Here is a 25,339-nt window from a genome sequence, read left to right on the forward strand (position 1 = left end):
CCCACCGCCAACATAGAATCCCGATTACAATAGTGTCAGTGGAGTAATGCTGAAAAAAAGTGGAAAAAAGAAACGCGATGGGAGAAATACGTTGGAGTAGGGGTAGAAGTGGATCAATATCTTCACCCCCACCACACCCCTGTATCAGCGACATCAGGTACCCCGTCGTGCATCTCCGTGGAATTATTTTAGCGGGCGAAACCATCAGTATCATCCTTCCACCCGAGGCGAACGTGTCTCCAAAAAATTAAAGAAAAATCGTTGACAAATTTTTTTCACTTCCATCGACTTTTTTCGATTACTGGGGAATTTCTTTTTTCCATCATTTTAATTGGATCATTCATTATACGTGAATGAGATTCCACAGTGCAAAAGACTGTTACAATACGAAAGTGGAGAAATATGAAAGCGACAGTACCGGTAATACTCTATTTTTCAATCGCTATTTAGTGGAAATTAGAAATTTTCGTTGTGAATTTTGTGGTTTTTTCTCCATGGCGCAATCACGCCCGCTTGCTTCAAGTGGGGCAAAATCGTTATTAGTACGACCGTTGGGGAAACGCTCTCGTCCTTCAGCCGGCATCACCCCCAGTTGCCACGCGGTACTGCTAACCCCCGAGTTTTAATTTCATCATTGGAAATTTCCATTAGTGAAGAGAATTTGATTTCTGATATATTTTTTCGCTCTTTGCTTTCCGCCTTTGTAACGTGAAATGTTCTTTACCTCGATCTGTTGAATGAATTGCTAAAAATAACCGTAAATCGATTTCAAATCGATGACCTTCTGCTGATTTATTTAAAAAATTATTTCAATTCGAAGAAAAATTTAATTTCGCTGATATCTAATTTATTTCACTTTTGGGAATTATATCAGCCTGTGGCAACCATTCGATATAAGTTGCGAGGAGTTTGATCCTCATTCTATGACTCATGACCTTATCTCATTGAATTTCATGCTGAACTCTGGCAAGGGAAGTGAATAGTATTGGAAATGTAAAATCAACATCAGTTCACAAGAAAAAGATTGCAATTTCTCGGATTTAAGGGTGCCAAGTGAATTTGAAAAAAGATTTCTTTTTAATTTTTTCTTTCCCTCCTTTATTGGAGAAATATGTATTCATCCATCCGGCGAAATTTCAAAACCGCAACCGGAACTAGACATCGAGAAAATAAATGCAGAAAATCCTCTATTTCCCGTGACAAACCTCGAGAAAGCATGGGATCAAATGGGTACGGCGGGTTGAAATATCTCTCTTATTCACCCCGGTACCCCATTGTTTTTTGTCGCCATCACATTGAACACATCATTCCCCATATCTTCAAATTTTTTCAAATTTTTCTTGAGTTCCTAGGGGGTTGAAACGTTGAATTTAATCAAAACTCCATAAGAGGCTGTGTATAAGACTGATTTTGTTTATTTAATTTGTCGATATCCATAAGTTCTAAAATTTTAAAATTGTCACCGATGTTCACCATCTGTCTAATACTATTAATTAAAAAAATTATAATTTTGTTCGTGAATGTCAATTTTCAAGGTCATCGCCAAACTCACTTGGCACCCTTAATCAGGTTTAAGAATAATACAGAAAGAAAATGCACAAGTCATTATACTCGTAATGCAGTACTGAAAGGAGATCATTAAAAATTTACGTGCAGGATATTCCACAAGTATCTTTCAAAAGAAGAGGTTTAAGAGCATTTATCAGCATTTTCTGGCAGTACTGAAAACCTTATATAAAAAGGTTGATTAATTTTTCTTGAGTTCTTGAGTTCAGAGAGATCAGAAATTTATACGTGAGCTTACACTTATCCTAGTAGAAAAATTAGAACATGCAAGAAATCTTCTATACAACCGATTGTCTTTTTTACGGTTCTATTTCTCCCCTCAGCCCTTCGATGAAATGTTGATAGAAAAATTTTGTTTATACTTGGATGAATTTGAAACATCACAATTGAAGAAACCATCAGAAAGCTCACTTCCAGGGAAATTCATGAAAAATCCAAAATTTTCAACAATCATCATAAAAATAAAAATCAACCAATAGTTATTGCAATCATCTTTTAACATCGACGTAATGACATTAAAACAGACATTTTAAGCTATTATTGAATCCATTTGAAGCATGATATTCAAAGATGTCCCCGGAATTCTGATTTTCTAAAAACACAAAATTTTTGTAAATTTTGAAATAAATCAAAATAACGATTATTGCTATAGCCTTCATCTTCGAACTCGGTCAAAAGGACATCCATACAAATTTTTTAAACCATTCAATCAATTCAGAACATTTTTTTCTAGTGAGCGTGAAACAGTCGATTTTCAAAAAATTCGAAAATTTAAAAAACTAATTGATGAATTGAATGTCAATTGATGGCGATCGACAATGCTCAACAATACCTACATTTGAAAAAAAAGATTCAATTCCATTCATTCATTAGCGAACAATTGAAGGAAAACTGTTACATATGTACACACACAGGGGAGGGTGGGGTAAAATGGACGCTTTTTATTTTTTTAAAATATTCATAAGTCAGGAATCACGGAAACAGTAGACCAAGGGGAATTTTTAAGTTGGGTGGATTTTAGGACGCTTTGGATGTGTGGGATATTCTTTCCTGGTCTATTTTTTTTCCGCCCACCACGCGTCAGAAACAGATTTATCAATTGAGCTCAGTCTAAGCTCACGCGGAGAGAAATATTCAATAAAAATTACGTATCATCTCCGTAATTCCGGAGCGAAATGTGGTTGTAGGAAATTTTACGAAACTGTCACGGAATTTTTCCAGAATGTTCCGTAATTTTTATCTGATCTCCTGTAAAAAATTACGATACCGTCACTTAAATTTTCTGAGTCCATACCGTAATCGGTGAGCGAATTGTGAGCTCCGTAATTTTTACTGAACACTTCTCTCCGTGCATTGCAAAGGGCAAGGATTGTCCTTTCAACTGAAAAATAAAATTATTCCATTTCACGAACAATTCAACACGACACCAACATTAAAAGTTATTAAAATAAAAAAGTTTTAAAAACCAATTTTAGCCCCCCCCCCCCTCTCCCTATACAACACCCGTACGGTCGAGATCTAAAAATTGTATTTTCAGACTTTTTGAATCATATTGGGTCAATATATCACAAAAAATCCAAAACTTAAATTTTAACGATTACGAAGCTTCCATTCAGAACCAAAAAACGTGAAAATTGGCTGAAAACAGGCGACACATCTCCCCTGCTAGAACAATCCCAAAATAATGGCCGAACGCCCTCTGAAAAAATTCCCAAAATAGCGCCCGAATGTCAACCCTGGTACCTTTCATCCCTTACCACCGAAAATAATCCAAGCGAGACTAACGCAAACCCGATCAAAACACCTCGCCATTCCCCGCCACCCTTTTTAATCACCTTGTCCCTCTCGAAACGCCAATTAACTCAACGAAAATCCCCTCATTATCATTACAGATGCAACAGCCAGGAAGAAATTCATGCCTCTCCTCGACAAGGGCGATGCTGGAGCTGACAAGTTTCAGGGTTAAAATAAAGTCATCAAGCCTTCTAAACTCTTCCACAATTTCTCCAACATCAGTAAATCAATAACGCAATTAAAATACCAACGCTCGATCGTTAGAACCGATTCGATCTAAAGAAACAATAATAATAATTAAACCAGAGTGAGTCATGAAGGAGAAGTCCGGTGCTATGACGAAAAACTACCTCCTTAGTATGTACAAAAATCCAACGAAAACCGAATTGAGATCATTGTCCTCAAGACACAAGATATAATAAATGAATAATTCGAGGGGATAAACAAAGTGAGGACTGACAATTTTCATGTACATATTAATGTACATATGATACATGTATAAATGTGTATATATCACTGAGTTGTATATACACTTGATTAATTATTGTAAATTGAAAAGGAGAAATTGAGTAGAGTGAATTGAAAACAATTCTCATTAATTTGAGATTGATACGGAAGAGTGAGAGGAATATTGCAGGGTGAAACAGTTGAGATTGAGCAGAAAATATGTCTGAACCGTACGACGAGAGTTTAGTATGGCTGGTGGTGATTGGGTTTATTGTTGCATTTATTCTTGCCTTTGGAATAGGCGCTAATGACGTTGCTAATAGTTTTGGTACTAGTGTTGGTGCTGGTGTACTGACGGTCTTTCAGGCTTGTGTACTGGCCACTTTTTTCGAGATTGCCGGAGCTGTTTTGATTGGATATAAGGTAAATATGGGAATAATTGATATTGGATGTCATATTTTTATTAAAGGGGAGGGGATACGTCGGTGAAATTTAAATGTCTTCAGTGGGCCTTGGGACGCATTCAACAATTTACGATATATGACGGAATATGGGAATAACTAGAGAAAATCACCGACTCGGTGGATTTTCCCACGAAAAACGTAATTTTTTGCTGTTTTTACCCTCAAAATGCTCCTTGCGCCGTAATTTTCATACGATTTTAGCTTTTTTTTTAAATGTTCGTTACACTCCAAAGAATGAAGTTAAGCATCCATTTTAGTTTATTCGCGATAGATCATGAATAAATGAATTTTTAATTTCATAAATTTTTCGTGTCTCTAGAGTAGGACTAAAAATTCATTGTTTTTAGTAATTGAACCCGAAACCAACAAATAAACAAATAAACAACCAACCAAAACATCATTTTGTTATGTTTTGTTTTTATTCATTTTTTATTGTAATTACGCGTAATCTAAAAAAAATTTATGAAATTCAAAATTCATTTATTCATGATCTATTGTAAATAAAGTAAAATGGATGCTTAATTCTAGTGTTTGATGTGTAATGAACATTAAAAAAACGACGTCGTTGGAGAGTTTTTGGCGGGTGAACTTCATTCAGTGATCGTTGTATATCGTTTATATTTTTGTATTCAAGTTTTTACGATGCAAGTGACAATTTTCCACGCGATAATCTTAACTAATACCGTGACTAAACATTGATTGAGTCAAGAGCCTGATGAAGCTAAAATATATTTAGCGAAACGTTGCATTCTTGATGTTATAATTAGATTATAGTGTTTTATTTCTCCAAAATCTCCGATTCCTGAATTAATTGACATCGGTTGGAGATGAATACGTTTATTGAAAGGTAAAATCGTATGGAAATTACGACGCAATGAGCATTTTGAAGGTAAAAATAAAAACAGCAAAAAATGAAGTTTTCCGCGGTTATACGGGGCAAAATCGATCGGGTTTGCGATTTTCCCTTGCTATTCCTATAGTCTGTCATATATCACAAACTGTTAAATGGGTCCCAAGGCCCAATGAAGAGTTTTAAATTTCACCGACGTATCCCCTTAATTCAATTCCTGAGAAATTTATTTGGTAATTGAATGAACAACTTGAAAATCAGTGAAATGTTGAAAATCCGTATTTGTGGGGGTAGAAACTTTCCTATAAAAGAACTCCCCTGATGTGTCTCTCCAGTATTACTCATCGGTTAGTCAAATTAACGCTTAATTTGGCCAGTCAAATGATCAATAGAGATAATTTTTTTTATTAAGGGGATACGTCGGTGAAATTGAAGACTTCGCTGGGTCTTGGGACCCATTGAACAGTTTATGATATATGACGGAATATAAGAATAACTAGGGAAAATCGCGGTCCCGATCGATTTTGCCCCGTATAACCACAAAAAACTTCATTTTTTCATATTTTGACCTTTGAAATGCTTCTTGCGCCGTAGTTTTTCTAAGATTTTAGCTTCTTTTTAAATGTTCATTACACTCCAAAGAATAAAGTTGAGCATCCGTTTTACTTTATTCGCAATATCTCATGAATAAATGAATTTTGAATTTGATAAATTTTGCTCTACTCTAAAGACACGAAAAATTTAACGACGTACATTGATCAACGTTTAAATATACGAACCAAAATTAAAAACAAAAACAAAAAACAATTGATAATCTAAATTTCCAATTGATGGTGAATTAAATATTTAATAATATGGATTCAGAAATTTTCTATTAAGTAAATAATACTATATTTCTTATAAGGAATTCCGGATTATTCAAGTAATCGTCAATCTTCCTAGCTAAATTACTGATTAATAAATCAATAATTTCAGTAATAAAATTAGGAATTTGAATATTTAAATTGATGATTACTTTAATAATTACAATCTCAGAGTGATATTAACCAATCGACTACTTAATAATTAAACGGAATTATAATTTATGGATATGGCTATTCCTGTTTCCCTCTATAAAAGATATTTTTATCTTCAAAAGGCACCGTCTTGTGTGAATGATCCGCCTCTTGAGTCAAATATTTCGTTATTGTTGAAAGCAGAACAATTATTCGTGTTTGAGACTTTCAAATTCGAACGAAACAATTATGCTTTTGTAATACTGATCAAACGATTTTATTCGCCCAAACAAGACTTGTTAGAGAACTTGTTCGTTTTCCTCGAGGTGTATAAGCGTCCTGAGTGTTGGCGAAAGTGGATTTTTCGTCGTCGTCTGAAAATCCGAATACTGTTTCTAAACAATAGTACATTGTTCGTAACTCGTGAAAAAATGTTTTTTAGTTCGTGGGATTATATCACTCGCCTTCGGCTCGTGATATAAACCTCCCACTCGCCAAAAAACACTTTTTCATCACGCTGTGCGAAAAAGTAACTTTTTAGGCACGCTTCGCGTGCCTAAAACGTCCCTTTTCCACACATTGTGATGAAAAATATCGTTCGATACTCGTGGGAAAAGTGTTTTTTGGCTCGTGGGATTATATTACTCGCCTTCGGCTCGTGCTATAAACCTCCCAAGAGCCAAAATAGTATATTTCAACAATATTTTTCATCACAATGTGGCGGAAATTGGACTTTTAGGCACGCGGAGCGTGCCGAAAAGTTCACTTTTCGTCACAGCGTGATGAAAACACTTTTCCGCACTCGTAACGAAATATACTATTTTGCACTCGTTACGAAATACACTATTTTTCGTGTGGTGGGGCCTGAAAAACCCCATTTTGAGTCAAAAAACTCAAAATTCAAAATGGGGTTTTTCAGGTCCCGCGACTAGAGATGCAAATGCACATGCCCCGTCATATGATGTGACCGTCATTGACGGTCACATGACGAGGCGTTCATGACGGCTGTCACAATTCCCCCTCCCCCTTCTGTGACCGTCACAACTTGTCAAGAAAAAATGACAGTCATTTTTCATCTATATAGATGAAACTTTATTTTTTTCTCGGTCAATTTTCAGTTGAATTCCTTTTGTATTGGCCTAATCCGCATTTTGAAATGGAAATCACGTTTTTTTTCCATCCATATAGATAAAACTATTTTGTTTTATTCATGACCGTGACAAATTGGAAATTAGTTATGACCGTCATTACGCAACTATATAGATGGTTTGACAACAATTTGGTTACAAATGATTGTCACAAATCATATGACCGTCATTTTTTGGTCATATGACGCGATCTAAAAAATAACGGTCATTTTGCATCTCTACCCGCGACACGAAAAGATATTCTCTCCAACGGGTTTGTCCTCCGTGCTGCTATGCATTAATTAACGAATCTCTTCGATTCTGTTCTTTTAAAACACATAGGAAGTTAAAAAAATTGGAAAAAATCCTGTTCTAGGTGTCTGATACGATGCGAAAAGGAATATTGGACGTGAGCCTTTATGAAGGATACGAGAAAGAATTAATGGTTGGTGCTCTCTGCAGTCTCGCAGGTTCAGGAATATGGTTGTTGCTGGCAACTGCCCTCAGATTACCAATTTCCGGTACTCATTCGATTGTCGGAGCTACCGTCGGATTTTCACTCGTTTGCCGAGGCACAAGAGGGGTAAATTCAATTCCAACTTCCGAAACTCCCCTGAGCCGTTCCAATTCACCTATTAATCTCATTTCACGAATGTTAATTAGGTGCGATGGATGGCCCTGGCGAACATTGCAGCTTCGTGGTTCGCAAGCCCCATGATGAGTGGCCTCGTGTCTGTAGGGATCTTCTGGCTCATACAAAAGTTCATTCTGAGAGCTAGAAAACCAGTTGATGTGGGATTGAATGCTCTGCCAGCCATTTATGGTGCTACTGTTGCTGTCAACATTCTTTCGGTGCTTTTGGACGGCCCAAAACGTAATTAGAAAGTTTATTTGATAACACGCTTTATGATTCGCGGACAAAATTTCCGCAACAAAATTCCCAAATGAAAAGAAAAGTGGAGACAATTTTTCCAGCGACAATTGTATTGTTGACATCTGTTCTGCCGACAATTTATCCGGGGTACATTATATCCGTCGAGAAATTATCCAATATTTCATGTCGTTACAATTTGGGATGGTAAACAGTAAGTAGCAAGGTTTCCCGATGACAATTCCCAAATGAAAAGACAAATGAAGACAATTTTTCCAGCGACAATTGTATTGTTGACATCTGTTCTGCTGACAATTTGTCCATGGTACATTATATTCGTCGAGAAATTATCCAATATTTCATGTCTTTACAATTTCGGATGGTAAACAGTAATTGGCGAGAGCTCCCAATGACCCTCTCCTTTCGTCTTAGAACATTGAAAAAAATTAAATTGTTTTTTTGTTATCGTTATTTTACATCGCTTCGACCCGGTTAGGGTATACTGCGATGATGATCAAGACTTTAAATGGTTAGATCGCACCATTCTACCCGGCCGGGGTTTGAACTCGGAACCTTTCGCATGTGAGGCAACGAAATTAAATTATTTGAAACGTGTTGTAGCCATTTTGAGGCTGTAGAAGCTGTTGTGACCATGTTTTTGGTATGTTCACCGTGTGTATTATTTGTAATACAAATAATAATACAACAGTATTATTTGTAATTTTATGTTGATTCAATGTCAGTTAATGGTTACAATGTATATTTGGTAACTAATGGTACACTGATAGACTAATTCATTTATTCCAAACGAGATTCGTTAACTATTAACGAATGGTAGAGTTGAATATGACCCAATGAATATTCGTTAATAGTTAACGAATGGTTCACTTGAAAGGTGAAAATCGAGTCAAACGACCTTCTCAAATGTGCATTCGTTAACTATTAACGAATGAACATTTGGTGAGACCGAATAGACCCCCGTCTCCAACCAAATCCATTCGTTAACAATAACTAATCCTTTCTATGAGTGTAATAGCGGCTTCTATGAATTGAGGGAAATTTGCTGGGATGGCGGAAGCATTGTAATTGTATGTAAAATGTGAGTTATCGAATTGAAAATTACGAATTCAATGTTATGTATGAATTCTCAGCTACTTTTTTCATTTTCTTACTGTTTATCATCCGAAATTGTAAACACATGAAATATCGGACAATTCATCGACGGATATAATGTACCCAGAATAAATTGGCGGCAGATCAGACGTCAAGAATGCAATTGTCGCTGGAAAAAATTGTCTTCAGTTTTCTTTTCATTTGGGAATAATGTTGCGGAAATTTTGTCGCAGAGATTTGGTCCGCGGATCAAAAAGCGTGTTACCTCAACATCAATACCAAATCCAACTCCACTTATCATTTTTGTCTACTTCAGCAGAAGAATAGATCTCATTGTATCACTTTGCAATTGATCTCCCATCGATTAGAAAACACTTGAATAATTTTTCTTATGCAGTATTGATGCTGGATCGCGTGCCCTGGTGGGGAAGTTTGATAGGAGCTGCTGGCATCGGTCTTTTCTCATCGGTAATTGTTTACGTTTTTGTGGTGCCAGTGCAACGTCGAAGAATCCTACTGTCAGAAGCAGCAGACGGTCCAATCACCTTTGGAACATGCGACAAGAAGGAAACAACTGCCCTATCTGTCATCACCGAGACTCGCATCCCCCCATCGACTCCCAAGGTTGAAAATCCCAGCCAACAGCCAACATTACGTGGGAACAGCAGTGCCAGTCCCCTATTGATGACAGGTGGAGGGACTGATCCCAATGAAGACCTAGACCTCGAAAATGCTGGGAGACAGGCTGAGGAGAATCCAGACATTGCAAAACTGTTTTCCTTCCTCCAAGTGCTCACTGCGGCCTTTGGAAGCTTTGCACATGGGGGAAATGATGTCAGCAATGCGATTGGACCTCTCATCGGACTGTGGGCAGTTTATGCTGAGGGAAATGCCAAACAAGAGGCTGAAACGCCAATTCTTATTCTTTTGTATGGAGGATTAGGAATTTCCGCGGGACTGTGGATCTGGGGACGACGAGTCATTCAGACACTGGGTCAAGATCTTGCGCGAATCACTCCGACTACTGGATTCACTATTGAGGTGAGAATTTCCAAGATCGTTTGCATTCTTGGGACAAACGATTTGATGAAGTGGACATTGAGGGGAGACCGCGGTGTAATTTAAGGAGAGACTACACACGGAGAGAAATGTTCAGTAAAAATTACGGAACTCACAATTCACTCACCGATTACGGAATCGAGTCAGAAAATTTAAGTGACGGTATCGTAATTTTTCACAGGAGATTCAGATAAAAATTACCGAACGCTCCGGAAAAATTCCGTGACAGTTCCGTAAAATTTCCTACAACCACATTTCGCTCCGGAATTACGGAAAAGATACGTAATTTTTATTCAATATTTCTCTCCGTGTATGAGTTTTATAAGTCACGGGCTATTGGAATGCGATTTCTCATACATTGAAAATCAATTGTATATGTCTCAAAATGAATAATTAGTGCAAAAAAATTGATTGTTTATTGTTATTTTTCCCCGCAGACGCTTAAAATGTTACAGATGGTCTAGGGCCTCCAATTTTCGAGCTACAGAGGCTTCTTGTTTTTAAAAATTTTTGAAAAAGTATGTGCAATAACAAATACGAATTAGTGTTTTGAAATTCAACTCTTCCATGGCTAATTTCGTTATTTTTTAATGAAAAAATTGCACTATTCATGTAAAATAGCCCGAAAAGTGGTTCTGAAAGAATCGAGAATATGTTTTAAATATTTTAAGGACAATTTTTTTGCCTATTTTACATGAATAGCGCAAATTTTTATTTTAAACAAAACGAAATTAGCTTGTAGGAGTCGCATTTCAAAAAACTAATTCGTAATTATTATTGCATAAATTTTTTCAAAAATTTTGAAAAAATGAAACCATTGTAGCTTAAAAATCGGAGGCCCGGGACTATTTTTCACATTTTCAGCGTTTGTGGGGTGAATGAGCAATAAACAATTAATATTTTCGCACTAATTATTCGTTTTTAGACATATATAATCGATCTTCAATGCATGAGAAATCTCACTCTAATCGCTCGCGACTTTTAAAACTCATAGTAGTCTTCCCTTAAAGTTCTCGATACCAGTTTTTCTCGATAGAACTTTTCGTGTGCGAAATCTAGGGGCAATTTTCACTCGGCTCATCAAACGAAATTTAAAAAATGATGGATATAATTTCGCAAAAACCATCCGAAACTCGTAAGGGTTTCAACATGATAAGTGGATAACCTCGGTACACGGAGAGAAATATTCAAGAAAAATTACGGAACATTTCACGTAATCCGCAAGCGAGAATCGTTTTCAGTGAATTTCTATAAGAATATAAGAGAATAAATTTGAAACGTTCAGTAAATTTTCGGGTCTGTCACCGAAAAAATACGAAAAAGTCACGTAATTTTTCTGGAAGTTGTAAAATCTAACAGAAACTTCAAGACTTATTATGCCTCAGAACATGAAAATTCTTGGATGTTTAAGAATTTTTACGAAAAGTTCCGGAAAAATTACGGAACGTGTTGTTAAAATCTCCCCCTCACGGTGACTTATGGCTAGCCGTGAGGCGTCGGACGGATGAGTAAATTTTACAGAACAGATCGTAGAATTTACGTGATGATTGGCACTTTTTATTGAATTTTACTTCGCTCCCAGATTACGTTTCGAAACGTAATTTTTACGTCTTTTTTCTGGTAATTTTTATTGAATATTTCTCTCCGTGTATTGGGCAGACTGAGAAATAGTATATTTCGTCGTTAGGCCGAAAAAATCTTTTCTGTACTGCTTCTCACGATTCCTCGTCTGGGAATTGGTATTACATACTTCCCAAACTCGAAAACTTGAAAATCACTATAGAAAAATATTGTTCCTGGACTGTTGCGATGGGGTTGTTTTACTCGTGTGGTTGGCCATTCCGAGCCGTAGGCGAGGAGGCCAACGCCACACGAGTAAAAAACCCCATCGCAACAGGCCGGAAAAATACTATTTCTGGCGAATATGAGGTTTGCAGCACGAGCCGAAGGCGAGGGCTGCGATAATATTTGTCAGAAAATTTTTTTTTGGCCGTATGACAAACAATATTTTTTGTCATGACGGCCGTAGGCAGAGATTAATTCTGAGAGATATTTCATACGAAAAAGTCAATAAATTTCGATTTTTCTATATGAATATTCTCTTGGAATTTGTTCTATAAGAATACTTGGGCATGAATTTACTAAGTTTTTTTCACTCCGATCCTCTAATACGAAACAAAACAAAATATAGCGGAAAAAACTTAGAAAATCCGCGTCCCATAATTTAAATAGGAAAAATCTCAGGAGAAAAATTTAAACAAACGTTTTCGTATAAAAAAACAAATAGAATTGTAACGAGAATTCCCTAGAATTTTAGTAGAAACCCCATATAATTTCTAGAGAATTTTACTAAAATTTTCTAGCGAATTCATTAAGATTTTCAATTAATTTTTTCCACACGTGGACAGATGAAACAACTGAAATTCGTCTTAAAATTTTAGTTATTGTCTAGTCATAAAAAATGTAATAATTCTTCAATTTGCCATTGATAGCATTTTCAATGTTCTTCCGAATTTACTGTCAATCGTTAAAGTTTTATTGGTTGTACCACGTCAAAATTTTCTCGATCACCCAATGAAAAACCCTCAATTTTCCTCCGATCCGCAATATCAGTTTGAAATTTTCTCCCCCATTTCCTCTTGGATGTAATTTAGAAGGACCCGGCGCTGACATTCGATATCCAATCATCCACCCAACCCTCCTACAAATTTCGCAAGTCGCAAGTCAATTCACTAGTGGGACGGTAGAGAATCCTAGGAAACAACCCCGCCCCCGAGACGCAATTGCCCGGACATCCCATGAAATATTTTCGAATACAAAATTCACCAAAAACAAACCAGAAAACCAAACATCTCAAAATCACGTATCTCCGTTTTACAAAAAACACTAGATAAAAAGTAGAATATTGTACTTGCCTTCATTGTTAAAAATCGGGCAATCGAGAATGAAATGGAATAATTACTGAATCGATTTCCAACTGAAGGATTAACTCATATTATTCACCCCAAATCGTCCCCATAAATAATTCAATAAAAATCCACATATCGAATCATATATCAGTCGAGAGCGGAATGAATGTACTTGCGATAGTGAAAAGGAATTTTTTCTTTAATTTTGCTTCCGCACGGAAGCTTTGTAACCGTTTAAATTTAAGCATTCAATTTTTTTGTTAGGCTAGCTAAATATCGTCCAAATAGACCGAATATGCGATTTTTTGATGGTGTTTGTACGTATGTATGTGTGTGCGTATGTATGTGGTCTTTTTTCTTCATTTTTTCCAAATTTCCTTATAAAGAATCAATCGAATTTCATGAATTTTTTCTGCCACTCACACGAGCTGAAAATTCCGTCTCACTCGTATCGAAATATACTATTTTTACACGTGAGAGCTTTCAAATATCTATTGCAAAATAGTTCAACTCTCGATCACTCGCGTTCGGCCGTCAGCCTTCATCCGGCGCACGGTTAGCGCAGCGCCGCTGGGTTAAACTGAGCGCGCTGTTGTCATGTTGGCGCTTACCGCTATGCACACATTTCAAGTATGTCAGTGAATGTAGCAACGCTGTCGCTCGAGCGGTCGACAGAGACTCACTCGCCCCGGGCGGCGCGGCGCCGCTTTTCTGTCCGTTCCCCATTTCTTCTCTTTTTTTAGCTAAACAAATTTTTCGAGAACAAAACGGACAACGCCAACGCTTAATAAAAAGATTGAACTAGAAACTCTAATTTTTTCAGAATTTTTAAGCGTTGAGAAATACGCTAAAATATAAAAAACAAAAACGGCCGGCGCCGCGATCATTGAGCGAGTGATCGAGGGTTAAATGAATTACTTTTATTTACGTCTCTGGAGCCACATCTCGGCACGCAAAATCCTAGAAAAACTTTTTTGTAGAAATTTGTTTCCTTTACAAAAGAGGAATGTTCACAAGATTAACTCCAAAATGTTCACCTTTGAAAATCGACTAACCGAGTCTCTGAAACTTTTAATCAATTGCCTCAGGTTGGAGCTGCAGTGACCGTCCTGCTTGCCAGCAAAGCTGGTCTCCCCGTCTCCACGACCCACTGCAAGGTAGGCTCAGTGGTTTGCGTCGGCTGGGCTTCTCGGGGTGGTGAGGGTGTCTCCTGGAAGCTCTTCCGCAACATCGCCTTCGCCTGGTTAATAACCGTACCAGTTGCTGGTCTCCTTTCTGCCGGATGTATGCTCGCCATGAAACAAATTGTAGATCTGTGATTGAATATTGAATAATCAAGGAATAACCAGAAAATCTTCGGATTTTTCTTCGGCTTCGATAATAATTTTAAGGATAAAAAATCAACGCCAGTTGAATCATCAAAGCGCTCAGCTGAGCGTCAAGTTGTCAATAACGTATTAAGAAGACGGATGAGGCGAATAAAATATCCCTAATTAACATAGGCGGATAATTGATTAAAAAGCAGTATTTCCGATGATTTATCGCATTTAACCGAGCTTAATGGAAATAATTATTTTTATTCCATTTATTATCTTTTTCTATTTTATGTTACTTAGCAACGAGCAAAGTTAATCGATAAGTAAACAGTTATTTCACGCCAATGGCAAGTGTAGTATTTTCAGTGATTAAAATCATATTTTTTAGTTATTGGTTTATTTTGATTTGATATGGAGACACTACCTTTGATACCTGGATATTCTTTTCAAAATCCCTGTGTGAGTAAATAAAATAAGTTGATTTACTTAAGTATTGGAGTTTAATCAATTAACGAAGGATGTGAATAATGGCAATAGTAAGATTCAATATTTTTTCTGAAGATTTGTGACCACAAATTGAAGCAAAAGTTGGACCATAAGGATGGCTTTAGAGTAATTAGGGACTCGGTCATTGGCACTGGGAGACGTCCTGTCGATGCTGCCTCAAGCGCTTACTCCGGGAGACGTTATGACGATTTTCTTGAGTAAGTTGAATGAATTCTGAGAATATTTCAATTGGCCATTATCGAGGAACGGAGCGTCATCACGACCTTTCGAATTTTTCTTTTATCATCGCTCATTGTTGAGATGATTGGATGATCGGTTTTTGTAGCAAGTAGATGAGGAGAGACGATTGAGGAAAAAGAATACAGATTATCCATTCTTTTGATTGACGGAAGTTCGTGCAAGACAAGTCTGCTAATGATGATTTCTGCCACAACACATTACCGGCATATATAATTCAGTAGTTTAAATCTGTATCAAAATTTCTTGATAATTTTCTTTCAATCGAGTAGAAAATATAATCGAGTAGGATAACATAATATTTTGATATACCTTAGTTACAGTGAACAGTGTTGCGTCCGTTTTCGGACAATCACGGTTCACGGTTTTTATAAATTTCTGGCAAACTATTGATCGAATTGACGCAAAAAATATACAGTTTTTCATGATTTTATAATCACTCATAATAAAGCTCCATCACCGTGTCATCATTTTTCTGCCTTTTTTGTTTCCGAATGGAAGCATTGTAATCGTTCCAATTTAAGTTTCGGATTTTTTGTGTTATATCAACCGATTACGATCCAAGAAGTCCTAATATGCCGTTTTCAGGCCCTGTCAGTATGTATGTGTGTGACAAACTTTTTCGTTAATCGTTCGCGAATATCAATCGATAGAATTGAATCATTTTTTTTCACACCCCTACACGTAAAGTTCGTACTTTGCTCCCTGATAAGCGGAAGGAAAGTCTTTACGCCCGAGGGAACAACTTTCCACCCTTGAGCGGAAAGTATTCACTGGACACACCCTGCTCAGAAAGCCACGCTCGAGAAAATTTAATAGAAAAACCTATCGAATTCGTTAAAAAATTCTATTGAATTTCTATTGAACTGTTCTATTAGTTTTTGGCCGATTCTATTGAAATGTTCAATAGAAAATATTCAGTAGAAAAAGTCAATACAATTCAATTTTTCTACATAACTAATTCTATTGAGATATTTTCTATAGAATTTGCTCGACTCAAATTTTCTAAGTTTTTTTCATTCAAAAAAATCAAACGAAAAAACTTGGAAAATTGGAGCCGAGGAACTTCTATAGAAAATATCTCAATAGAATTAGTTATATAGAAAAATTGAATTCTATTGACTTTTTCTACTGAATATTTTCTATTGAACATTTCAATAGAATCGGCCAAAAACTAATAGAACAGTTCAATAGAAATTCAATAGAATTTTCTGGCGAATTCGATAGGTTTTTCTATTAAATTTTTTCGTCCGTGACAAAAAACAAATTTTTCTTTGCAGGCATGTTAAAAAATACCATGTGCACCTCGGGTGGGGAAAACATAATTTTCTGCCCTTGGTGCACAATATACTATTCCTTCGCAGGCGTGTTAAAAAATCGCATGTGCACACTGAGAGAAATATTCAATAAAAATTACCAGAAAAAAGACGTAAAAAATACGTTTCGAAACGTAATCTGGGAGCGAAGTAAAATTCAATAAAAAGTGTCAATCGTCACGTAAATTCTACGATCTGTCCCGTAAAAATTACTCATCCGTCCGACGCCTCACGGCTAGCCATGAGTCACCGTGAGGGGGAGATTTTAACAACACGTTCCGTAATTTTTCCGGAACTTTTCGTAAAAATTCTTAAACATCCAAGAATTTTCATGTTCTGAGGCATAATAAGTCTTGAAGTTTCTGTTAGATTTTGCAACTTCCAGAAAAATTACGTGACTTTTTCGTATCTTTTCTGTGACAGACCCGAAAATTTACTGAACGTTTCAAATTTATTCTCTTATATTCCTATAGAAATTCACTGAAAACGATTCTCGCTTGCGGATTACGTGAAATGTTCCGTAATTTTTCTTGAATATTTCTCTCCGTGCACCTCGGGCGAAAGGTCTTGACTTTCCGCCCTTGATGCACCATATACTATTCTATAAACCTTTTCCTCCCAGAGATACTTGCAAAATAATCTCTGAATGTTCCGAACTCAATTTTCTTCGACTGCCCCCATAATACGCTATCAAAGGACAAAAGAATAATTTCCCACCATTGCTGATCACTTTGAAATAATCGAAAAGGATTCGTCTTCAGGTACGATCCATCTTTAACATATGGAAGAACCAAAGGCTATCCTTGCAGACAAGTAATTCCCCACTACGTACTCTTCGCGCAGAAGTGCTTGAACTTCAAAGCTTTCTTTCGTCAAAGTGTTTTCAATTCTCCAGTGGAACATTTCCGGATTCGGCATGTAAATATCATCTATTTTTTGGAGGATGACACCATGTGTGTTATTGAACCTCCGGTGGATAATGCCGGATTCCAGCAAGGGAAACTCGTTCGAAGAGGAAAAATCCCAAAGGGTGATTCGGGAAGATTTTATCACTGGAAGGATCTCAACGTTGGCATCGATATCTGTAAATATCTTTTTCATGTTAAATGTATTTAGCAGAGTTCTTCACAAACTACAAAAACAGGGATCGGCATCAATCATTATTTTAGAAATATTAAGAGAATTTTTTTCCTTAGAATAATTGAATTCATTCATTCATCATTCGAATTTGGAAAATAGTAAAATAATTGATAATTTAAATTTTTCAAATAACTATTAAGTAAATAATTGGAAATTTCCTAAAAAGTATTAGAGATTATCCAAATAATCGTCAATCTTCCGAATTCGATTATTGATTGGCAAAATAATCCGGAATTTGAATATTTGATTGTTGATTAATTTAATAATTGAAAAATTGTTAAGTTCTATTACTTGATTGAGTATTTATGAAATTAATGAACAATTATAATTTATGATTATGCCTATATCTGTACAAAAACATAGTTCCCAATTTTTTAAGAATCAAGGGGGCAAATGTTGAAATATGTCATTATTCCAGGGATGCGAAATGACGTCATGTTTTGAAATCTGTCAGATCACAAAAATATGACGGTCATGTGACGCCACGTTTTTTCATGTCATAATTTGGATCACACTGTCGACTCACATATGATAATCAACTAGTTAGATTTAATGTGACCGTCATACATTTTTCTGTTACAAACCGGGCAAAACGGACCACTGACAGAAAATTGTAATTGTGACAGAAATTGGTAATTTTTGTTTTTTTTCTTTCCTTCCAATCAGAAACACTGAATATGTTGAATTAAAAGTGAGTTTCTTGGATCGTAACCGTCACAGGGCTTTTATACACAAGAAGTGTCGTTGAACCGCAATTTGATCAGATTTGCTAATCCCCTCAAACCACAAACAACTTTGAATTTTTTGTTTTTGCTTTCATTCGGAAGCAAAAGCGAAAATTATCAATTTTCTGTCAGTGATCCTTTTTGCCCCAGAAAATAACGCAACTTTTTGATGTTTTTTCGGAGTAGTTTTTCAAGATTCAGAAGTGATTTATTACAACTTCTCTCCGCACACTTATTGTTAGATTCAATCAATAAAAAAATTATTAATTAACCCTCAGCAATTTATGGAGTCGTTTACCACACTGTGGAGTGTGACACATTCACAGAAGAATATTTGCGAAGTCAGGGGATAGATCCCGGCGATAGGGAGCAGCCGCCTCCAGACTCTTACACTCAAGACCGTATAGCGAAGTTAGCAGTGAGTAAAGCCTCTTCCTCAAGTTTGAGAAAATCGAGACCGCAAGAAGATCCTCGAAGACGATTTTTAGAATTCGACGGAATGGTTCTAACGTTCGATGCCACTTGGAATGAGGATTTTTACCAAATAATGTATTTTCTTACTGACGACACAATCGCTGTGAAGGAGATGCTCAGACCAAACAGTGGGAAGGATCCCAACAGAATGCTCCTGAAGAAGACAAAAATTCCAAAAAACTGGACTGATTTACCCGTGTGGTATCCCTCGATTTATCTCGAGAGGAGTGACGAAGAAGTTGTGGAATATTATTGTCCAATGGATCTGAAGGTATTTCCAGTAGATATGATCACTTTGCAAATCTACACGGTGAAAATATAAAATCAAAAATTACAATGTGAACATAGTAAGGGAGCGAATTCGAAAGTGAAAGTGCCAATTTTCATTTCATTTAGAGAATATTTATTGCAAGTTGAAATCGTCCAGAAACTAACCCCCATCCAGAAATTGAACTGTTTACCCTAGTTGAATTTTCAATTTTTTATTTTGAAATGAGGCGAATTTTCAGAAAACATGGCAACTTTGAGCTTGAATATATGCTAAAGAGATGAAGCTGAAACTAGTGAAAGATTCGACAGCAGAAGATTTGTCTTAGGTGAGTCTAGAGGTATACAAATGTTTTTAGGTAATGTACAAACTCTTCCGCATTTAAAAAACATTTGTACATATGATTATTTGACTCTCCTACACTTGAATATCCCCTAAATTAAATTTTCCGCTGACGAATAGTCTGCTAGTTTCAGCATAATAATAAAGAGTAACACGGAACCTGAAAATTTTTACGGGACTTTCTCAAGTACACGATCTACATCGCTCTTGATTTTCTTCAGATTTTCCAAATTTTAGATCTTTCAAATTTATCATTATGTCGATTTATGCCGGTGCGGCACTTGCGGCGCGCCCAACGGAGTGTTAAATTTCACATATTATCGCAATGAACTAAATAAATGAAAAATAGCGAATTCTAAACGGTACGTTACTTTTTGGCGCTCCTAAAAATTGCGGCGCCGATGAATAATTAATTCGAAAAATGAAGAACAAGAACAATGCACATAAGTGACTGAGAACGTATGAACGTCTATCAATTGGATAAATCCAGGATATGTCATCGTAGCTTAGATTTCATCAAACGTCAATATTTACATTACCCGAGCTAAGATTATCGATTAATTTGAGTAATTTTGTTTAGAATGAGCGTTCTCCATTTATGACTCCCAATTCATGTCACAAATTCAGTGTCTCATTGTACCGCCCACCTAAGGGAAAATGCCAGTTTTATATTTGATATTTCAACTTGAGTATAAAAAACGTATTTGTGAGACTTCTTTAACTATTGAACTCGTTATTCTCGAAGTGTAGACGCCTAATTCTCCTTAGAATCCACAAAATTGATTGAAAATAAAAGAGAGAGCCTATTGAGCGGTACTACCCGCCGTCGGGTAATACCGCTCGGCACGATTCCAATGCCGCTCATAGGGTTTTGCGTGTATCGCTCGCGCCGCAATATAACCTGTACTCGAGTGCTGTCGAGCAGCTACGTGGCCGATCCTATGAGCGGTATTACCGGCTCCGCTCGGCGTCAACAAAATTGTTGATAATTATTGACATGAGTGGAGTTTTGAGTTCGAATTGGTCTCAAATTACGCGTGAAAGTACCACGAATCGAATAACCACAGTTTAATATGAGAATTCAGCGTTTGAAACTATCAAAAACCTTAATTACAAGTCCACAAATTTGGCACTCTGAAGACCTCAAAACTTTGTTACGTGTTTTTTCATATTTAAAGTGGTAAATAAAGTGAAATTTTTCCGACAATCACATCCTATCATCAAATTCTTCATGATCAGGAACAGAAAGAAATTTTCAAGTTGATGGTTGTGGAGAAAATCGGGTGAGCGGTATTACCCGCTGAGCGGTACAGGCACACCCTCCCCTATTCCATGAAATTTTTGATAATGTATGTTGATTATTGTTAGGTTGATTATGTTGATTATCAAATTATTGAGAATTATCAAGAAACAAGAGATTTGCAATATGCGCCAAAAAATGTGCGGGCGGTGAAAACTCCTGCGCCAAAATTTCTCGCGCCAAAAAAACGGTGCCAAAAAGTCGGCACCAAAAAATCCTGTTCCGTTTTTAAAATTCCACAGGTAGGAGAAACGATCTTCATTTTCGGGCGTAGTTTCTTCCTCTTCGACTGTGACTCCTTCACCCGCCGATACTACCACAACATGTTAGGAATCGAGCAACCCCCCCGGATCTACCCCTCGACCTCCTCCTACCCGCCCTGCCATGTTTCCCCTCACCCAAAACACTGCGCACCCCTCTCAGAAAAACCCAAAAAAGAGGACGTCATCCGTAAAATCTTCAACCACCCCAAGAAGTTGCGATACCTCATGTCGATGTTGGCGGTGAGGCCCGAGGACGAGGGTCGAGAGTTCATACTCGAGTACAGTTTGAGCCACGGAACAATAAAAATCAACGAATTGGGTAGAAAAAACTCTGGTAGACGAGCTGGATGTTTCCTGGCGTCGATGGAAATCCCGAAGAGTCATGCAAAACTCGAGAATTGTGACGAGGAAGTGCCAATTTACTACACACCTCGAGATTTCTACATTGGAGCGAAAATCAATATCTTCAGTCATCGATTCGTTATCACAGGAGCTGATCTATTCGTTATGAAGTACATAGAGGCGAATCAGGATAAATTTCCAGCGGAACTGATTCAAAACATGAGAGAATATTTCAATAAATCTTCTGTTGAGGATTCAAAGCGTGCGGAGGACATCACAGAAGATGACAAAGTCAATATCCTGCGACATAAAGAGGATGATTGCTTGATTCCGGCTAGGAAGGAGACAGAATCGCCCCCCAATGCTCAGAAAATCATTTCCAGTCTCCCTGAGCCTCAAAACTTGGAAACTAATCTGTGCGGAAAACACGAAAGGGATCGGAATACACCGAAACAAATCACCTGGGCTGACCAAGTCCAAGTCCCTTGCACATTGATGAGCAATATATGAATTATATCACTGGTGACAATATTTTTTTATTCACGTTCCATTGTCTTTACATCCTTTATTAAATTAATAGCAAGTGAAATTAGGAGATAAACTAAATTCGATCATTTCAGGGTGATGATTTGACAGTAAATTTTGTGGGTTTAGATAAAGCTGTTAAAAGAATTTTTTGAAAAAAGTCTCTTGATGATTCCCCTTCACATTACTCATTACAGAGATTATTGAACAGTCTTTTTATTTTCAATTACTCGAATCAGATTGGTGTAAACCTCGCGATTTATCAATTCTGGAGCGAAGCGGTAAAATGGTTCAAGTCGATTTTGATTATTGCTTAGTTTTCAATGAATATCTCGGAATCCAAGGCAGATGGCCAAATCTTTGGCAATAAAGTTTTTTGTAGACTAAATTAACCCCTCAAGTCCGATGTCCATGTACTGTAAAAAATAATATATTCCGATACAACTGAAAAGAAGTAGTTGTCGACGAGTGGGAGGTCTGTAATCACACTCGTCATTAAGTAATTTTTTTCATATGCATCGTATGATATTTAAGGGTGCCAAGTGAATTTGAAAAAAGATTCAAAAAAAATTTTTTTCTTTCCCTCCATCATTGGAGAAATATGTATTCATCCATCCGACGAACTAGACATCGAGAAAATAAATGGGGAAAATCCTCTATTTCGCGTGACAAACCTCGAGAAAGCATGGGATCAATGGGTACGGCGGGTTGAAATATCTCTCTTATTCACCCCAGTACCCCATTGTTTTTTGTCGCCATCACATTGAACACATCATTCCCCATATCTTCAAATTTTTTCAAATTTTTCTTGAGTTTCTAGGGGGTTGAAACGTTGAATTTAATCAAAACTCCATAAGAGGCTGTGTATAAGACTGATTTTGTTTATTTAATTTGTCGATATCCATAAATTCTAAAATTTTAAAATTGTCACCGATGTTCACCATCTGTCTAATACTATTAATTAAAAAAATTATAACTTTGTTGGTGAATGTCAATTTTCAAGGTCATCGCCAAATTCACTTGGCACCCTTAATGACACGGGAGAAAAAGGCGGGACTTTGCGCGCGAAGCGTGCAAAAAGTATCCTTTTTTTACTTGTATCATGAAATTACTTATACCAAGGAATCATTTCCTTGGGTGAAGAATTAATTTTTGTAGTGCCGTATTTCTCCAGGCCAGGCATTCCCAAGATTACAGTGAGGAACTTGCATGAATCTCAATTCTTTCTAATTCCCCAATTCACACATTCTTCATATCATATGTATAGCTAAACGGCAAAAATTATGGATAAATATTACCTAGATGTCTTATGATAATTAAGTGAAAATCAGTCATTTTCGCAGCCATTTCCGGCCAAAACGTCACGAAGACGGTCACGTCGTTACGTGATTATCGTAACGCTTCATTGGTCGAAAATGAAGAGAGTGGGGAGTTGTGGTCCTCCATTTGCCGAGGCGCACCTCCAGACTGGGTTAGGTCGGCCCGACCCATTCTGTGATTGGTCCAGCACTCGACCGTCTGTGTTGGCATCCTACGTAAAATAATTTGGAATAATTCTAAATGTTAATAATTGTGAACGGAGTTCAATGACATGGATTCACGCGTACATGCATGCCTCTTTTTATAGTTGAATACGTTTAAAAATTGAACATTACAAATGTGGGCAAACTGTTGTGAAGACTAATTTATTTAAATTATTGGTAACTCAAGTTTGGTAACTGAAATTTGGTGATTCGCGTTGCTACTTAACACGCGGCAACGTTAGAGTCGAAAGGAGGCTGTCTTTGAGGGATTAATCCTCGATAACTCGCGTTTGGCCGCCGGCCTTCATCCGTCGCGCGGTAAACGCACCGTCGCTGGGTTAAACGGAGCGCGCTGTTGCCACTTTAGCGCGCACCGTTATGTGCGCATTTCAGGTGTGGCCGTGAATATAACAACACTGTCGCTCGAGCGGTGAACAGGAACTCACCGCACCGCCTTTCTGACCATTTCACGTTTCTTCTCTGTCTTGTTTTTAGCTAAACAAATCTCCCAAGTAAAAACGGACAACGCAAACGTTTAATAAAAGGATTGAACTAGGAAATATAATTTTTTCAGAATTTTTAAGCACCGAGAAATAGGGTAAAATATTTAAAAAAGCAAAACAGGCGGCGCCGCGCTCATTGAGCGAGTGATGGAGAGCTGAGAGCAACAGAAAACGTCTTTATGAAAATTTCGCTCTCTCTTAGATTCGGAGATATTTTTTCAAATCCCAGCTAAATCTGAGTCGACTTGAATCGTTTTACCGTTTCGCTGCTGAATAGATTCAGACTTCTCCCTTACTTGTAAACGAAAAAGGCACAGTCCGGCCACTCGCTGAATGTAACATCACTGTTAAAATAGAATATTATGTCATCAGGCGATAAAAGTATTGTCTGACGAATGTGACTTTACAAAATTACAATTCGAGCCGAAGACGAGGATTATAATTACATTTGTCAGACAATATTTTTATTGCCGTGGGACAGACAATATTTTATGTCATTGGGCCCGAAAACCGCGATCTCGCCGAGCGAGTTTAGAATCGCGGTTTATCGGTACTAATGGCATAAAATATGGTTCGACACTTGCGAGACGGGAATTTTTAGCGCGTGTTTTATGAATGTGAAGTTGGTAGCTGACTTCACACTCATAAAAATTCTGTCTCACTCGTATCGAAATATACTATTTTGTCAAAACGGCTGTAGCTCTGTTTTACGGCCGGAATGACAAAAATACTATTTTGACGAATGTGAAGTTTACAGGCCGAGCCGAGGGCGGGGTGCGCAACAGAAAATTATGAAATTTCAAGTTTTACGTACTCGCTCCAGCAGCGAGTGAGGAGCGCAGCGTACGATAAACTCGACTTATTGCACAGGGTGATATAAAATATTTTTCATCACGCTGTGACGAAAAGTGAACTTTTCCGCACGGTCCGCGTGCCTAAAAGTCCAATTTCCTCCACATTGTGATGAAAAATATTGTTCGTAACTCGTGAAAAAATGTTTTTTAGCTCGTGGGATTATATCACGAGCCGAAGGCGAAACCTCCCACTCGCCAAAAAACACTTTTTTGCATTCGTTACGAAATATACTATTATGCCACTCAGGCCTGAAACCGGCTGGATTACACACTCGACGCTTCGCCTCTCGTGTCTAATTCAGCCGGTTTCAGGCTTCGTGACATAAAATTTTGTTCAGTACTTGTTGGGAAATTTCGTCCTTAACGTGTGTGGTTACATCACTCGCCTTCGGCTCATGCTGTAAACCCCACACACGTTAAAGACGAAATTGCCCCACACGTGCTGAAATATACTATTTTGACACTGCTGCTACATTCACCTCGTGCCGAAAAGTGCCTTTTCGTTTACT

General features: G+C 37.2%; 2 protein-coding genes across 2 annotated transcripts; both read left to right on the plus strand.

The window, feature by feature from the left end:
* The first annotated feature begins 232 nt into the window (after positions 1-232).
* On the plus strand, positions 233-14,898 carry LOC107047739 (sodium-dependent phosphate transporter 2). The gene is made up of 6 exons (XM_015270560.1): positions 233-420; positions 3,459-4,230; positions 7,620-7,826; positions 7,907-8,117; positions 9,625-10,268; positions 14,284-14,898. Exons 2-6 carry the CDS (start codon positions 4,027-4,029, stop codon positions 14,512-14,514), a joined length of 1,497 nt encoding a protein of 498 aa, XP_015126046.1. The 5' UTR covers positions 233-420; positions 3,459-4,026; the 3' UTR covers positions 14,515-14,898.
* Positions 14,899-17,339: 2,441 nt separating this feature from the next.
* Positions 17,340-21,935, plus strand: LOC107047697 (EF-hand domain-containing protein 1-like). Its single transcript, XM_029126728.1, has 3 exons — positions 17,340-17,655; positions 18,715-19,181; positions 21,063-21,935. Exons 1-3 carry the CDS (start codon positions 17,523-17,525, stop codon positions 21,933-21,935), a joined length of 1,473 nt encoding a protein of 490 aa, XP_028982561.1. The 5' UTR covers positions 17,340-17,522.
* The last annotated feature ends 3,404 nt before the right edge of the window (positions 21,936-25,339 follow it).

This window comes from Diachasma alloeum, unplaced genomic scaffold (genome assembly GCF_001412515.2).
Source record: "Diachasma alloeum isolate Michigan unplaced genomic scaffold, Dall2.0 Dall_scaffold_78908, whole genome shotgun sequence".
Taxonomy (NCBI): Eukaryota; Metazoa; Arthropoda; class Insecta; order Hymenoptera; family Braconidae; genus Diachasma; species Diachasma alloeum.

Excerpts from the sequence above, each read along its gene's own strand:
- LOC107047739 (XM_015270560.1), top strand. The coding sequence starts at position 4,027 with ATGTCTGAACCGTACGACGAGAGTTTAGTATGGCTGGTGGTGATTGGG. Across the intron at positions 4,231-7,619 it reads CTGTTTTGATTGGATATAAG|GTGTCTGATACGATGCGAAA; the intron begins GTAAATATGGGA and ends ATCCTGTTCTAG. Across the intron at positions 8,118-9,624 it reads GCTTTTGGACGGCCCAAAAC|TATTGATGCTGGATCGCGTG; the intron begins GTAATTAGAAAG and ends TTTCTTATGCAG.
- LOC107047697 (XM_029126728.1), top strand. The coding sequence starts at position 17,523 with ATGTGTGTTATTGAACCTCCGGTGGATAATGCCGGATTCCAGCAAGGG. Across the intron at positions 17,656-18,714 it reads CAACGTTGGCATCGATATCT|CAATTTATGGAGTCGTTTAC; the intron begins GTAAATATCTTT and ends ATTAACCCTCAG. Across the intron at positions 19,182-21,062 it reads ATTGTCCAATGGATCTGAAG|GTAGGAGAAACGATCTTCAT; the intron begins GTATTTCCAGTA and ends AAAATTCCACAG.